Here is a 15,245-nt window from a genome sequence, read left to right as displayed (position 1 = left end):
GTAGAAATGTAAAAAAAATCCAAAAATCATGCATTTTATAGTTTTTTAGATAACTTATTTCTTAAATTTGGTTTTACAAATATTTACCTTGTGCATCCGAAATTTGAATAAATTTTACGTAAAAGAGAAACATGACCGCTTTTCTTTCGTATACATAAATTACTGTCTTCCTTACTTTCATAATTGTACGTAACTATCGCTACTTCAATATTATTTCCATTAAATATATACCTCTTATTATTTATATGATTAAAGTCATGAATGATAACACATTTATATTATTTATATTATTTATATTATTTTATTTTACGAAAAAGAATCATCGCAACAAATTTAAAAAGGTCCAATCTTAATTAAAGGTCGTCAGTGAAAATTTGAATTATTGTTTTTCATAGAATCTTCGTAAAACTATTAGAAATAGATAAAAAAGGAATAGGTAAGGTACTTCACGTGAAAATGTGTCTAAACGCTATTTATCTTATTTGAATAGCGTTCCAAATGTTCGAATGTGCTTTTATATTTGAAAACTGTTTCGCTTTACGCGAACACTTTACGCAATGATTATGGTAACAGCTTTTTTATAATTGCGAGGAAAGACTACATAAATTTTGACTTTTTAGATAAAAATCCTAATCCTTTTTACCGTTCTGTAGAAGACTGAATTTTTATTGTGAGTATATGTGAAATAGAATATAAATCTAAGAGCTATAAATAGATAAGTATCACGAAATAATATTGGGAATATTCTACAATTTACAGTATTAATATAACTTGCTCGTTCAATGATCGTAGTGTCTTCAGTGTGAAATTTCCTCTTATAGAAAACATGTACTTATTGTTAGATGTGTATCTAATTTATGGAGAAAGTAAAAAAAAATCGATTTAGGGTTTAAATTTCGTATGTACCATACTATATCAACAATTAAACTATCACCGGTGAATTGCTAAAATACCACGATATACACACACATATGTCTATGAATGTACTTATATATGTACATATATATAATGTAATAGTGCATATTATGATAATATGTATGATTAAAACGAGTTCAAATAAGGTCGCGTTTGAATTTATACTATCTTATAAATCTATTAATAATGTTCTCTTTACGCTGTATACAATAGGAAATATGAAAATGTAATTTTTCATTCATGAATGATTCATTACGTGTGGGGTGCAATATGTCAACAGTTTACTATGGTTCTAACTACACGATACAAAATTTTTACTCGTAGGTGCAACAGAAGACGTTTTTTTGCTACATTCACTGACTTTATCAGTCGGTGATTGGACTGATTATGTTTTCTAAATCCACTACTTTAAAGCGTAGGAGGCATAACAAAACCTCTAATTTTTTTTTACACGATCGATATTTCAGTTTGTGTGGCACAAAGCCCCATAAGGCAATATATATACTCTGTATTTCGTCTGTGGTAATGATATTTATTTAAATCGATCCGATGTTATTCATGCATAAAATTGTAGCTAAAGGTGTGTTAGGTGCGTACAGTCGATAAAGAGAACTGACAAAATGGCGGTCGCTAAGTGTTATGTTTAATATCATACTAGTTTTTTATTCCAAACCTATCATAGAAAACAAGCTACTATTTTAATTGTCAGTCCAAAAGGAAACAATTAAAAATTATGAGAAAAAATTACGCATGTACAGTGAACAGTGAAAAATTTGAAAATATTAATCGAACATGATTTTTGTGAATATTTTTAAACCGTACTCCAATTGATGTATTTTGACATATATGTGAGTTTTGTATTTATGCACTAAATTTTAAATTATAAACAAGGTTGTTATTTAATTATGAGAAGAAAGTAACAAGATTCAAAGATTCTATTTAAAATATATAAAAATTTTTATGTAAAAACACGTAAATAAATAATCGAAATTTTACAAATGTATGTAAACAATTTTAAATATTTAACTTCCACTTTAGACACAGTGGATCTAAAATTTATAAAGAATGGTGCAATTTTTTGCATACTAAATTATATTGAATATAAAACATTCAATTTTGATCAAATTGAGAATAAAAAGTCATATGCAAAATATCACAAGAGAAGAGTATACAAACAATATTACTGCATAACTGATGATCAGATGAATTTATAATCATGTAATCAAGATATCTATATTCAAGATACAGATAGTAAGTATAAAATAATATTTTTGCGAGTAGAATATATATTATAAAAATATGAATATAAGAATATAATGTAAATATTTATAGTTTACATCATGGAAGATTATACTCCTATTGATGAAGATTTTCCTGGTCGTCTGCTACACCAAGCTGCTTTGTGGGATAATGCAGAATTATTAGAAGATCTTCTAAGAGGAGAGCATGCACAATATATAAATAGTCAGGATTCATGGGGTAGAACACCATTACATGCTGCAGCTATTACTGAAAATTCAAGATGTTTGGATGTACTACTGTCTGCAGGGGCAAGTCCAAATATTCCATGTGGACCACGGGGTCATTACCGGACACCGTTACATATTTGTGCAGAACATGGACATAGTTCCAACATTGAAAAACTTTTAAAATTCGATGCAGATCTAATGATCCAAGACAATAATGGTGAAAGACCATTAGATGTGGCTGAGAAAGCTAAGCAAGATGTCAGCATAAATTTGCTCAAATCAGCAGCTGAAAAGTATGAATTGGAAAAACTTGCAGTACATGCTTCTTTGCGTGCAATCTGTATTCAAGGAGATGTTGTAGCAGCTAAAAATCTTATTCAAGGACATACTTCGGATTTGGAATGCATTATCAACATGGCACCAAATGGTGCAAATACTCTACTTTTTATAGCTTGCGAGATGGGTCACAAAGATATAGTTCGTTTGCTTCTGGATCATGGTGCAGATTGCAGAATGCATCCTGTTACCAAATATTGTCCATTATATATAGCTTGTTACAATGGTAAAGTAGAAATAGTGGAATTGCTTCTCCGACACTTTCCTAAACAAGTACAATCTTTAACTGTGGAAAAATGGTTACCAATTCATGTGGCAACTATAAATGGTCATCATTTAATTATTGATTTACTATTGAAATTTGAATATCCACAAACTACGTATCAACGCTATAAAGACTCATCCGGAGAGTATGAATACGAAATGCCATTTGATATCAATACTCAGGATGTTACGGGACAAAATGTTCTTTATATATCTAGTATGCTTGGAAACATAAAAATCGTAGAATTACTACTAAATTATAAAGTAAAAGCAAGAAAAATCAAAGAAGAAGATATGGGGGTGGCGCAGCCACTCCCGATGTCTAAAAGAAAGATTTCGAGCGGTATACAAAGATTGATGTCTAGTTTAAATTTTAGAAGCAAAGCGTTCGATAAAAAGGATGACAATATGATATGTCCATTAAACTTAGATTTGTATTGCAACAATGTTACCGAAACTGCTTTACATGCGGCTGTAAAAGGCAAGCACACAGAAGTAGTTACCGCTTTATTATTGGCAGGTGCCGATCCTAATTTGCCTGTAAAAGTTCCTTACGATCAGAGTGATCCAGAAAGTAATTACTCTAGCGCGTTAATTATAGCTTGTCAACAGCGTGACATAAAGATTGCAGATCTTTTACTGAAGCACAGTGCTGTAGATAATACATGCAAAGCAATCAAAATCGCCGCACAAAACAGAGACGAACCTCTCACGGCAAAACTTTTATCTATAAAAGCTTACCCTGATTCAGAATACAAAATTAACAAAAAGGCTATGACCGAATGTACCCAAACTTCTCACTTTTCTGCACTATCCTCTTTTGGAAACGTAACGTATTCGACGCTATTTCCAAATACACCAACGATGATTAATTGGCATGATCAACAATGTCATCTTTCACAAATACGTGCTCAGTGGTTAACAGATGCCGTATTACACGTAAACAAAAAGCTGAGTGCTAAAAATAACGATTTGGTGTTATATGCTATCACAAGGATAGATATCTCTCTTAATTCTATCACTTCTGTACCACCTATCATATTTTATTTACAAAGCCTGCGATACCTCAATATGGCTCAAAATAAAATAGACACTCTTACAGCTGAACCAAAAAGTCCTAAAGACAAATTGTGTCCAGTTTTGGAAGAGATGTATCTTCAGGACAATCGATTGGAACAATTGCCGGAATTCATAATGAATTTACCTGCATTGGAGATTATGGATGTTTCAAACAATAAATTGCAGTGTCTTCCAGATAATTTATGGCGAGCACCGAAATTAAAGGAATTGAACGCGTCGTTTAATCTGTTGAAGATTTTACCTAGTCAAGTTTCGCAAAATATTTCACGAAAAACACAAAGGGAGGATTGTTTAAACAATAGCCCTAGCAGTCGAAGTTTAGCATCGCAATTGGCTATATCACGTGAAGATTCCTTGGAGTTTGAGTCATTCACTAAAATAGCAAATGCACAAATTATCGAGATGGATCGCCCTCATGTTTGGACTAAATCCGTTCAAGTATCGGAAAAGGTTTCAGACGATAACGAAAGTGGAGCAAGGTCGGTGCTTACATCCCTGAACTTGGCGCATAATTTATTTAATAGTATTCCAGTAGCTTTGCCATGCTTAGCTGTTAATCTAGTGAGATTAAATATGGCTTATAATTCTCTTCGATCCATGAGCCATATAACATCATATCCGGCGAGTTTAAAACAGTTAGACTTATCCAATAATCAAATTTCTCGATGGCCCAGTTTACCACAAGTGGAGGGTGCTGACTTGATGGAACAAGCAAACACTGCGTGTTATTGTCCCGCAACAAATGTACAGTCACCAATCGTTCCAGGCAGTAACAGACAAACGGCTACATCATTACGCGATGTAGTTCTCATGTCGGTTTGCACGCATAGACGTCACTTACGCTTAGAGAATTTAAGAACATTGATTCTTGCTAACAATCTGTTGAGTAGAATTCAATTAACATCGATCGATGACGGGGAAATGCCAAATTTAGAAGAGGAGAATATGGACAGGGACACAAGAATCACTTATTCTGGCTCAAAATTGTATCTTCTGTTTCCTAATGTTAGTATGCTCGACGTTAGCAATAACAAATTGAAAGAAATTCCCCAGAACATTTACGAGCTTAATAATCTATCTGTTTTAAATATAAGCGGTAATCCGGAAATCATCGAATTGCCACCACAGATGGGTCTGCTTTCCCGTTTGTGGAATTTAAATACTCAAGGTTGTAGATTGCAAGAACCTTTGAAAACAATGATCGAGTCGAAGAAATATAAAACAATGGACGTGATTGGATATTTAAAATCAATTTTAGAGGACGCTAAACCGTATGCACGCATGAAGTTAATGATCGTAGGAATTCAAGGTATCGGTAAGACTAGCTTATTGGAACAGTTGAGACAAGAGGGTGAAGTTCCAAATAAAAAAAAGGCTGCAGAACACTGGGCAAAACGAATGGGTAATAAAAATATTAACGCGAAGACTGCCAGAGGAACAACGATATCTACCGTTGGTGTTGATATAGGAGACTGGATTTATGAAAAAAAAGTGAGAGGTCAATCATCCCATGGCCCAGTTTATTTTAGAACGTGGGATTTTGGTGGTCAGAGAGAATACTATGCAACACATCAATACTTTTTATCTAAACGAAGTCTATATTTGGTTGTATGGAGAATCATCGATGGTTTTAAAGGTGTATCTGAAATATTTCAATGGTTAGTAAATATTCAAAGCAGAGCTCCGAATTCTCCAGTAATCATTGTTGGCACTCATTATGATATATCGTATGAGCATAGCGAGGCGTTACAACAATATATTCGTGATAAGTTTATAAACGTGGTTGACGCTGAAAAATGTGGCTTACCAAAAGTCATGGAGACCATTGAAGTGAGCTGTAAAACGAAACACAATATAAAAATGCTATGTAATTTGATATACGATGTTGTATTTAGTTTAAGATCACCCGGAAGCAAAGAATTATTGCTTGAACAAAAAGTTCCTGCCAGTTATCTTGCCTTGGAAGATGTGGTAATACAGCTTGCACATGATAGGAAATTGTCTGGTGCAGATCCGGTTTTAAAAGCTGATCAGTATTACACAGCAGTTAATAACGAGCTTCAAAAATTGCATAGATCATTTAGAGATCCTGCTGAACTACATCAAGCAACACTTTTTCTCCATGAAAATGGTATTATTTTACATTATGACGACGCTACGTTAAAGGATTTATACTTTCTTGATCCACAATGGCTTTGCGATATGTTAGCACATGTAGTAACAATACGTGAAATTAATCCTTTTGCCAGATGTGGTATAATGAAATTAGACGATATTCAACATGTTTTTAAATCCTCTACGATATCGTCTATAGATACCCAAGGATATATCGTTAGCTTGTTAAATAAGTTTGAAGTTGCGTTAACTTGGGATTATCGTACTCTATTGATTCCTTCTTTATTGCCAACTGAAGAAGATATTTTAAGAAATAATCAAATAATCAAAATTCCTGTAAAAACACGAAGCTGGCATATACGTTCTAAAAAGATTACATCTCCGATGATAACATTTCAAAATTCTACTGGAGAAAGTAAATCAAGTACGGAATGTGTACTAACGTCTAGGTCACAACCAGATTGCTCTGTCACGCGGCTGCTTTTAATGTCTTATTTTCCAAGTGGTTTTTGGTCGAGGCTCATAACTAGAATTTTAGCCGACGACGCTATTGTTGAGATCGTGATGTCATTTCTAGCGCCTTTCAAAGATTTCGTTGATGATAATATTTTTATAAGCTTGTTAGATACACAAGCTGAGTGGGTACTCTGGCAAACAGGGATAGAGTTAAAATATTCTAATATTACTTTACTACGCCTCAAAGAAGTCAATTATAACTTAAAGAATTCACCGTATGACTATAGACAGTTTAAATTTAAACTGAAACAAGATGGAATATGGTGTACAGTAGATTTGAAGAATTCGGCAATTTTAGAAATTTGGTTTCCAGTTGATACTTTAGTGATAAAACAACCCATTATGTCAGACTCGGCTGAAGAAGAACCAATGGGCTATCAAGCAATTGTAGTAGAACCTCGACCAGAAAGTATGCCACAATTATTGGCGCTAATAGTCGATCATATTGATATTTTATTAGAAGATTGGTATCCTACATTAGGAACACGTTTTGTGCATACATCCGAGGGTAAACTATTAGTCACACGATTAATACCGTGTCCACGCTGTTTATTAAATAATGGAGAAAACGAAAATGAAATTAGTGATACTGATCGTTTGACGGAAGATATTCAAAAATATTATATAAATAAAGAAAGACAAAGCCAGGATAGTTATAAATCTGATGGCGATAGCGGTGTAGGATATGATAGCTTAACATCAAGCAGAATGCCATCTTTAGAGGGTCATCCAGATATTATTAAACAAAGCACTCAGTTTGAAGGTATTTTAGCATATTCCTGGATGGTTGAAGAATGCATTTTGTCTGCCTATAGTAATAAACCAATTAGTTGTCCTAAACACTCTGATATACCATTGTCACATGTAGCTCCAGATATTATTTTTATGGATTTAGGATCAAAACACTTAATAAAATCAGAGGATGTTAAATTGGGGAAATTATTAGGTCGTGGAGCATTTGGATTTGTATTTAAAGGTGTCTGTCGCTTACCAGGAACTTATCACAAAGTTGATGTTGCCATCAAAATGTTGCAACCAGTTCCACCAGGTCCAAATTCAAAACAATCTGCTATTCTTGCTTATAAAGCTGCACAAAGTAAATGGGATAGAGATCCTTTACAGTATGCTTGTAAAGCCTACTGTACTGCAAGACAAGAATTAAATATTTTGTTGACACTCAGACATACAAATATTGTACCTCTAATTGGAATAGTGGTCAGTCCACTAGCACTAGTACTAGATTTGGCACCAGAAGGTGCATTAGATAATGTATTGAAAAATTACAGACGTTCTGGTGCTAAATTAGATCCATACACATTACAAGCTATAATTCTCCAAGTAGCAAAAGCAGTAGAATATCTTCATCAACAACATGTGATTTATAGAGACTTAAAATCAGAAAATGTTTTAGTTTGGCAGATGCCTTTACCATTTCAAGATTACCCTGAACATCCTGTTCATGTTAAAGTAGCTGATTATGGCATATCCAGACTTACATTACCAACTGGTGCTAAAGGATTTGGAGGAACAGAAGGATTTATGGCACCTGAAATTATTAAATATAACGGCGAAGAAGAATATACTGAAAAAGTTGATTCTTTTTCATTTGGAATGTTTATATATGAATTGATCACTTTAAGACAACCATTTGAGGGTCATGAAGCAGTTAAAGAATGTATTTTGGAAGGTGGAAGACCACCATTAACATACAGGGAAACATTTCATCCTTGTTATGCTCTTGATTTAATGGTTATATGTTGGGCTCAAAATCCAAAAGATAGACCTACTGCAAGTCAAATAGTTTCCATTGCATCAGCACCTGAATTTACGCATCTTATAGATGTCATATTATTAACAGAAAGAACTCAAGTAACTGCTATTACTATGACAAACAGAACTATAGAAGAAAATTTAAGTGGAGATGAAATTTGGTTTGGACATAATAATGGTGAAGTTGATATGTTATTAGGAACACAGAAAGGTTGGTTACAACATGTTAGGATTGAAACTCCTATAATACCATATGCAATGTGTGGAGTAGATGGATACATATGGATTGGTGATGATATAGGGCAAGTACATGTTTATTTAGGCAGTAATTTTGGTTGTGTTGCCAGTTATAATCTTGAACCTGATCATAGTATGGAATCTAAAATAGTAGGTCTAATTTATTTAGAACAAATAAAACAATTTGCAGTAGCACTGCATAGTGGTAAGACATTTCTATTGTCAAATTCTTTCACACAAATGAAAAAGATGGAAATTACAACTGATATTCAAGATAATATAAAGACATATTCCTTGGCAGCTGTCTATAAAAAGAAACGAATATTGGAGTTATGGGTGGGACAAAGTTTTGGTAAAGTATCAATTTATGTTTTAAAAGACAACAGCTTAATAGATACAGTACAACTTTCTCATGTAACTGGGGAAACAGCTATTAAAAATTTATTTGCTACACATTTATTGAGTGCTGAAAATTCTGTGTTATCATACACATATCCTGGATGTATTGTGTATCAATGGGATGTGGATACTAGGCAAATAATAAATAAATTAGATATGTCTAAATTAGTACCTTGTTCAGAAAGTTTAAAGTCCATTTCTATAGAAGAAAATTTATCAACAGAAAAGTGCCAAGTAACAGCTTTGGAAGCTTGTAGGAATCAGTTATATATTGGTACTACTTGGGGATGTATTGTAGTAGCTGAATGTAACTCTCTTAGACCGATTACCGTTTTCAGACCTTTCGAAGGTAAAGTATGTCAAATAATATCATTTAAATCAACAGATGAAAAGAAATTAGTACTAGCAACTGTTGGCCAAGGTTACAGAAGTTTAATTTCACGATATACAGATTTTCTGATTGACAGTTTAGATGCAGAAGATCTTAAGCATAGTATGTATACTCTCTTATGGAGATCTGAACATTGGTCAGCTGCTTAATTATAATTTTTTATGACAAGGTAAAGCCAAGAGTGCTTTATGGTGCAAAGATAAAAGTGATATAACTGGTTGAGAATTCTATACGTCCATGATATATTTTAGTCTGTAGACTTTAAGCTTTCTATCTTGCCTCATCTTGTATTTTTTGAGCTGAAGATAAAAATATTTATCTTTTAATATGTCCAAGCTATATGGTGCTTGATTGATATATTCTCTGCAAATCTTCATTTACAAAATAATCATAATTTAAGCAGGATATTTTTATCTTTATGTGATGTATCACAGTATAGTTTTATAACTTATTATATAAGTACTTAGATTTTTAAAGTAATGATACATTCATTTAATAAAAAGGAAAAGGTAGAAGAAGGGATTATTAGCCTCGCAACATATTTGAAAAATTATTTAATGATCTCTGAAATATCACAAAATATTTGTATATCAGATACAGTTTAGCATATGTGCTTTTAGTTGATGGAAAATCGGCAAACAGGTACAATTAATGTAATACCAATGTAATATATTTGTATAATGTCTGCTTAAAAATCTTTCTTGATATAGTCTAAGATTAATGAGTGATAAAAAATAATGATTACAAGATGGTTTTACTACTAAAAAGATTATCAAATTAGTATAAAGCCAAATTTTATTATAATTATAAAAATGTGAAAGTGAATTTTTTTAATAACAATTAAAATTATTAATAATGTATAGCAGGGTGTGTGTTAAGAATGAAAGGTGAATGTTAAGAGATACGATCTAATGCTGGTAGTTCTTCCATAGTTTCAATGTTATACTTAAGAATTAGGTCTTGACCTCGGTACAAAAAATATCCCCTGAATAATTCCCCTCGTAACATGTAAGGGAACCAATATTCATCATCCGGCCACATTTGTTTGAAAGGAATATCTTTCAAATTATACCATTTTGGTCGCATTTCTGAACAAAAGAATATAAATATAATTACAGTGTATTTATTATATTTTTAAGTAGGTATACATTAGATATTACAAAAAAAAAGTGTAATAGATATATTTTTAAACCTTCTTATTTTGCTCAAACATATTCTAGTTTCTTTGTCCTTTTAATTGTTTCTATAGTTTACATAGTTTAAACAATAACAAGTAATTTCATGATTATGATTAGATAAATATTATTGCAGTATGATTAAAATAAACAAATATAGAGACATGGAATAATAATTAATATTGCACATAAAAATATACATAATTAATAATAAGAATAAATACTTCATAATAATGTAATATTAATTTTAGTTATAATATTAATGTTTGAAATTTAAATACCTTCAGATTCTATTATCTCTCCACAATACTCATATGTTTCAAAAACATGAACTTCTAATAGAACTTCATCTCCCTCAAATTCAAATTCTAAAATTCCAACTTTTTTTAATTTTTGTGCAGATAAACCACATTCTTCTTTTAATTCACTATAAAATTATACACTGATAATTTAAGAAGTATACACCTTAATTTTTATCTTGTTTATGTGTGATAGCAATATTATAAAACACTACATGCAATAATCATATTATATTGCATACATTTTACTTTTAGCTTATCTCAAATATCTTTTCTATTATTTTTACTAATTACTATTACAATTTTAATTTAAGTGTAATATTTTGTATTTATTTAATTATTTAAAATTGTACCTGTGTATACATGATGATTCATGAAAAATAGTTTAGAATTATCTTGTAGATGTATTATGTGCAGAAATAGATTTAAATAGGATTAAATGAACAATTTAATGCCATATAACGCTTTTTAGATATATGGTGTTATTAGAAACTATAAATAAAAAATCCTGTGTATAACAATTTTGTTTCTATATTCTAAATAAAAAGATCTCTGATATTCATAAATATTTTTTCTTTAACTTTGTCAAATTTATATTATTATCATTTTCATGACTCATCCTGTATATAATTAAACAAAGTGATAAAAATCTTTGTTAAAATTCGTTGTTATTTAATGTATCAGTTATTATGAAATATAAGATATTGTTGAATATAATATTCTCAACTTATTACTAACAATAATTTCTCTTTTAAAAAGTTTGTATTATTTACTTTATATATAGTATAGTATTACAGTGATAATTGAAATTCACAACGTTTTTCTTATCGATTTACATGAGGTAATTTCAGTTTGTTATTTAAAATTATTTACCGCATAGCTCCTTGAAAAATTGATTCTCCTGGTTCGACTTTACCGCCAAAACCGTTCCATTTATCTTTTCCGAATCCTCTTTTTTTGAAGCCCAATAAAATTTCTATTGTTTTTCTAATAAAGACTAACGAAAAAACTTTTTTTGTAGACATTTTGATCTATAAACTTATCTAGAAACTTGAAGTTTTATTCTATTTTGCATATGATAAAATTCTTTTGGAAAATCACAACAGTAATACATTCATATAGTACTAACTTTGTACAATTCAAAGTTGAAAATTTTGGTTCTTTCTTAGATAAAGGTTGAATTTGCAATAAGAGAGTTATTGTATAATATAAAATTTCACGCTTTAATTTGAACGTAGTTGAACTGCTTGAAAGGTTATGCTGCTATTAGAATGCTTAAAGTACACTAACAATAAGGGTAGTTTCTGAACGTACGTTTGCACATATTATATCCTCCGAAGTGTTGTAGAAAATTTGATGATGGTATACCTTCTATAATGAAATATATATTTTTACTACTTAATTTATCTTGTATTACTAATTATATTTTAATATTTATAATAAAAAAGCAGATTAGCACTTTTATTAAATTATTCATTTTTTTATTTTAATTTAACCTCACATCAATCATTTGTATGGGTTATTAGCGACTTAAGAGCTAGGTTTATAAATGTTTATACAATTTGATATGTTTTAGGTAGCATAGTAGCGTGTAAATTATTGTGGCAATGATATATTACAAAATTATATACATGTTTAAAGTGATAAGGAAAATCCTTATATTTATTAACAACATGTATAATATTAACAAAAACGAGATAGTATGCACAGTGATGATTAAATCCACATTTTGCATCTAATTTAATATTATATTTTTCTCTATTCAGTATATCATTATAAATACAATATATACAAATTCTTATGTTTCTTGTTCTTTATTATGTTCAATATTTCTGTGTGGTGGTACTTGTGATGATGTGGTGATACTTGCTAATGATTTTTGAGTCTTAAAAATTATTTTATAACTCTTCAATGCTTTCTTATACACCTCTTCTTTTTTAACACCACCCTATAACGATTAGAATAAATTTGTAATCTGATTGTCATATGATTATATATGTCATATAGCATTATGTTTAATAGAATTTCTATTTTATGTTACCTGTAATAAGCAATCATAAATAGTAAAAAAGATTTGTGTTTGGGTAATCTTATCTCTTTTCATATCTATAATAGGTAGTGATACATCTTTGTGAAATTTTCTACAAAATTACACATTTGAAATGTAAATATATGTTATGTATGTATGTAAATGTATGTTACAAATATAAATATATATTTTACAACTATTTACATATTATTTGAAATTTTACTTACGCTCTTATAACATCTTCCTCATAAAATATTTTTTGTATATTCATTGTTGATGGTTTTCTACTAAAAGCTGGTTCATATTTTGGAGGATGGGCTTTGTATACCTCATACCATATTGGTAAATTATCAGGATGTAATACATCTGAACGTAACAATGATGTTATTCTGAAAATAATTTAGAAAAATAAAATTACCTTGATATTCTAAAAAATTATTTTCTCATATAGCTATGGTAATTGATTAAAATAAAATTGTTTTCCTTAGGATAATTGTTTATCCTGAGAACTTCAAGATAACTGAATTTTAACCTTTTATCGTATTTATCATTTTTAATAGAATGGAAATATTTATTGTTGCCATTAATTTTGTATATAAATAGTAGCGTGTATAATATACGACGTCAAAAATAATCTATATGATAATAAACAATTTATGTAATGGTACAATTCTTAATTTTTATATAGAATATATTCCTTAAAATTCCATAAACATCTGCAAAATAATTTTACCTTGTAAATATTGTTCCAATTTTTTCTGTTCTAGTCTGTGCCATGTTTTAAATATAGCGTTATAATTCGTGAATTATAATTTTATGTGTATATTGTAGTATTTAATTGATGTACACTGTGTATACATATATCCTCTTATTTTTTCCGCGAAATTTTGACCATGTCACATTATTCAATTTGATACTTAACCTCAAATGTTTCTATATAACAGCAGTTTAGTACATATAATACTTTTTTGTTTAGAATTTATAAAAAGTGGCATCAATTGTAATTATAACGGAATAAATTTTATAAAACATTAGCAAATTTTATATCTTCAATTAATTTCAGTAAGAACCTGAAAATATGTTGCAAGTAAATGAGAATCAAATATCTGCAATTGGTCATATCTTAAATAACCAAAATCGACCATTAAAAGAAAGATTTCGTGCTTTATTTACATTAAAAAATATCGGTGGAGCTAAAGCCATTCAAGAAATTAATAATTGCTTTAATGATAAATCAGTTTTGTTAAAGCACGAACTTGCATATTGTCTTGGTCAAATGCAAGATTCCCGTGCTATACCAATTCTTATAGAAATATTGGAAGACGTTACACAAGAACCAATGGTCCGTCATGAAGCAGGTACTATATATTTACTTTTTATTCTATGTCAAATTCTGTATATTATATATAATAAGTAACATATTTCTTTATAATAGGCGAAGCTTTAGGTGCAATTGGAGATCCTACTGTAATACCAATATTAGAAGAATACAGCAAAGATTGTGTACCAGAGGTTGCAGAAACATGTGAATTAGCATTATGCAGATTGCAATGGTTAAAATTAAATAGTCATTCAACAAATTTGCAAAAAAGTCCTTATATGTCCGTGGACCCAGCACCACCAGCAGATATTACTGATGTGAAGGAGTTAAAAGAGATTCTTTTAAATGAAAATGTTTCTTTGTTTGAAAGATACAGAGCCATGTTCTCTTTGAGAAATATATGTACTCCAGACAGTATTCTTGCTCTTAGCGAAGGTAAATAAAATAATAATGATTCTTTTTTCCTTTTTCAGCTATATTTTTATAATTTATTGTTTTTATAATTTTAGGTTTAAAAGCAGCCAGTGCTTTGTTCAAACATGAGATAGCTTTTGTTCTTGGACAACTTCAGAAAGAGATTGCTATCCCACATTTAGAAGCTTCTTTAAGGAACACAAGCGAAAATGAAATGGTGCGTCACGAATGTGCAGAAGCATTGGGTTCTATTGCTACTCCATATTGTTTTGATATTTTAAATGAATATTTAAACGACAGTAAAAGAGTTGTACGAGAAAGTTGTGTAATTGCATTGGACATGTGCGAGTATGAGAATAGTACAGAATTTCAATATGCGGATACGTTAGGGAAAGTTACTACCTAAAATTGCATTTTTACACATCTATACTTATAAATACAATGTTAATGTAATAAATTGTGTCTAAAATAAAATTATTCAATGTAGAAATTGCTAAATGTTGTAATTTATTATA

General features: G+C 30.2%; 4 protein-coding genes across 4 annotated transcripts; 2 read left to right on the top strand and 2 right to left on the bottom strand.

Moving 5' to 3' along the window:
* The first annotated feature begins 1,175 nt into the window (after positions 1-1,175).
* Positions 1,176-11,816, top strand: Lrrk (Leucine-rich repeat kinase). Its single transcript, XM_072022225.1, has 3 exons — positions 1,176-1,763; positions 1,954-2,166; positions 2,248-11,816. Exon 3 carries the CDS (start codon positions 2,256-2,258, stop codon positions 9,639-9,641), a length of 7,386 nt encoding a protein of 2,461 aa, XP_071878326.1. The 5' UTR covers positions 1,176-1,763; positions 1,954-2,166; positions 2,248-2,255; the 3' UTR covers positions 9,642-11,816.
* LOC139998034 (oxidized purine nucleoside triphosphate hydrolase) lies at positions 10,031-12,271 on the bottom strand. The gene is made up of 3 exons (XM_072022239.1): positions 11,840-12,271; positions 10,949-11,094; positions 10,031-10,580 (listed from the first exon to the last, which is right to left on the bottom strand). Exons 1-3 carry the CDS (start codon positions 11,989-11,991, stop codon positions 10,387-10,389), a joined length of 492 nt encoding a protein of 163 aa, XP_071878340.1. The 5' UTR covers positions 11,992-12,271; the 3' UTR covers positions 10,031-10,386.
* A 421-nt stretch (positions 12,272-12,692) lies between these two features.
* Positions 12,693-13,849, bottom strand: Mrps23 (mitochondrial ribosomal protein S23). The gene is made up of 4 exons (XM_072022240.1): positions 13,729-13,849; positions 13,223-13,384; positions 13,008-13,107; positions 12,693-12,914 (listed from the first exon to the last, which is right to left on the bottom strand). The coding sequence occupies exons 1-4, from the start codon at positions 13,770-13,772 to the stop codon at positions 12,765-12,767; spliced, it is 456 nt and encodes a 151-aa protein (XP_071878341.1). The 5' UTR covers positions 13,773-13,849; the 3' UTR covers positions 12,693-12,764.
* Positions 13,850-14,073: 224 nt separating this feature from the next.
* Nero (deoxyhypusine hydroxylase nero) lies at positions 14,074-15,228 on the top strand. The gene is made up of 3 exons (XM_072022235.1): positions 14,074-14,353; positions 14,431-14,751; positions 14,826-15,228. The coding sequence occupies exons 1-3, from the start codon at positions 14,074-14,076 to the stop codon at positions 15,134-15,136; spliced, it is 912 nt and encodes a 303-aa protein (XP_071878336.1). The 3' UTR covers positions 15,137-15,228.
* The last annotated feature ends 17 nt before the right edge of the window (positions 15,229-15,245 follow it).

The sequence above is a fragment of the Bombus fervidus genome, chromosome 2 (genome assembly GCF_041682495.2).
Source record: "Bombus fervidus isolate BK054 chromosome 2, iyBomFerv1, whole genome shotgun sequence".
In the NCBI taxonomy this organism is placed as follows: domain Eukaryota; kingdom Metazoa; phylum Arthropoda; class Insecta; order Hymenoptera; family Apidae; genus Bombus; species Bombus fervidus.
This window is presented reverse-complemented; position numbering and strand designations above follow the sequence as displayed.

What these genes read in the sequence shown, in the direction of transcription:
- Lrrk (XM_072022225.1), top strand. Translation starts at nt 2,256, where the DNA reads ATGGAAGATTATACTCCTATTGATGAAGATTTTCCTGGTCGTCTGCTA.
- LOC139998034 (XM_072022239.1), bottom strand. Translation starts at nt 11,991, where the DNA reads ATGTCTACAAAAAAAGTTTTTTCGTTAGTCTTTATTAGAAAAACAATA. An exon ending in ATTTTTCAAGGAGCTATGCG is followed by an intron (nt 11,095 to 11,839) that starts GTAAATAATTTT and finishes ATAATTTTATAG; the next exon opens with TGAATTAAAAGAAGAATGTG. An exon ending in AGAGATAATAGAATCTGAAG is followed by an intron (nt 10,581 to 10,948) that starts GTATTTAAATTT and finishes TCTTTTGTTCAG; the next exon opens with AAATGCGACCAAAATGGTAT.
- Mrps23 (XM_072022240.1), bottom strand. Translation starts at nt 13,772, where the DNA reads ATGGCACAGACTAGAACAGAAAAAATTGGAACAATATTTACAAG. An exon ending in ATTGGAACAATATTTACAAG is followed by an intron (nt 13,385 to 13,728) that starts GTAAAATTATTT and finishes AATTATTTTCAG; the next exon opens with AATAACATCATTGTTACGTT. An exon ending in GAGGAAGATGTTATAAGAGC is followed by an intron (nt 13,108 to 13,222) that starts GTAAGTAAAATT and finishes GTAATTTTGTAG; the next exon opens with AAAATTTCACAAAGATGTAT.
- Nero (XM_072022235.1), top strand. Translation starts at nt 14,074, where the DNA reads ATGTTGCAAGTAAATGAGAATCAAATATCTGCAATTGGTCATATCTTA. An exon ending in AATGGTCCGTCATGAAGCAG is followed by an intron (nt 14,354 to 14,430) that starts GTACTATATATT and finishes TCTTTATAATAG; the next exon opens with GCGAAGCTTTAGGTGCAATT. An exon ending in TATTCTTGCTCTTAGCGAAG is followed by an intron (nt 14,752 to 14,825) that starts GTAAATAAAATA and finishes TTATAATTTTAG; the next exon opens with GTTTAAAAGCAGCCAGTGCT.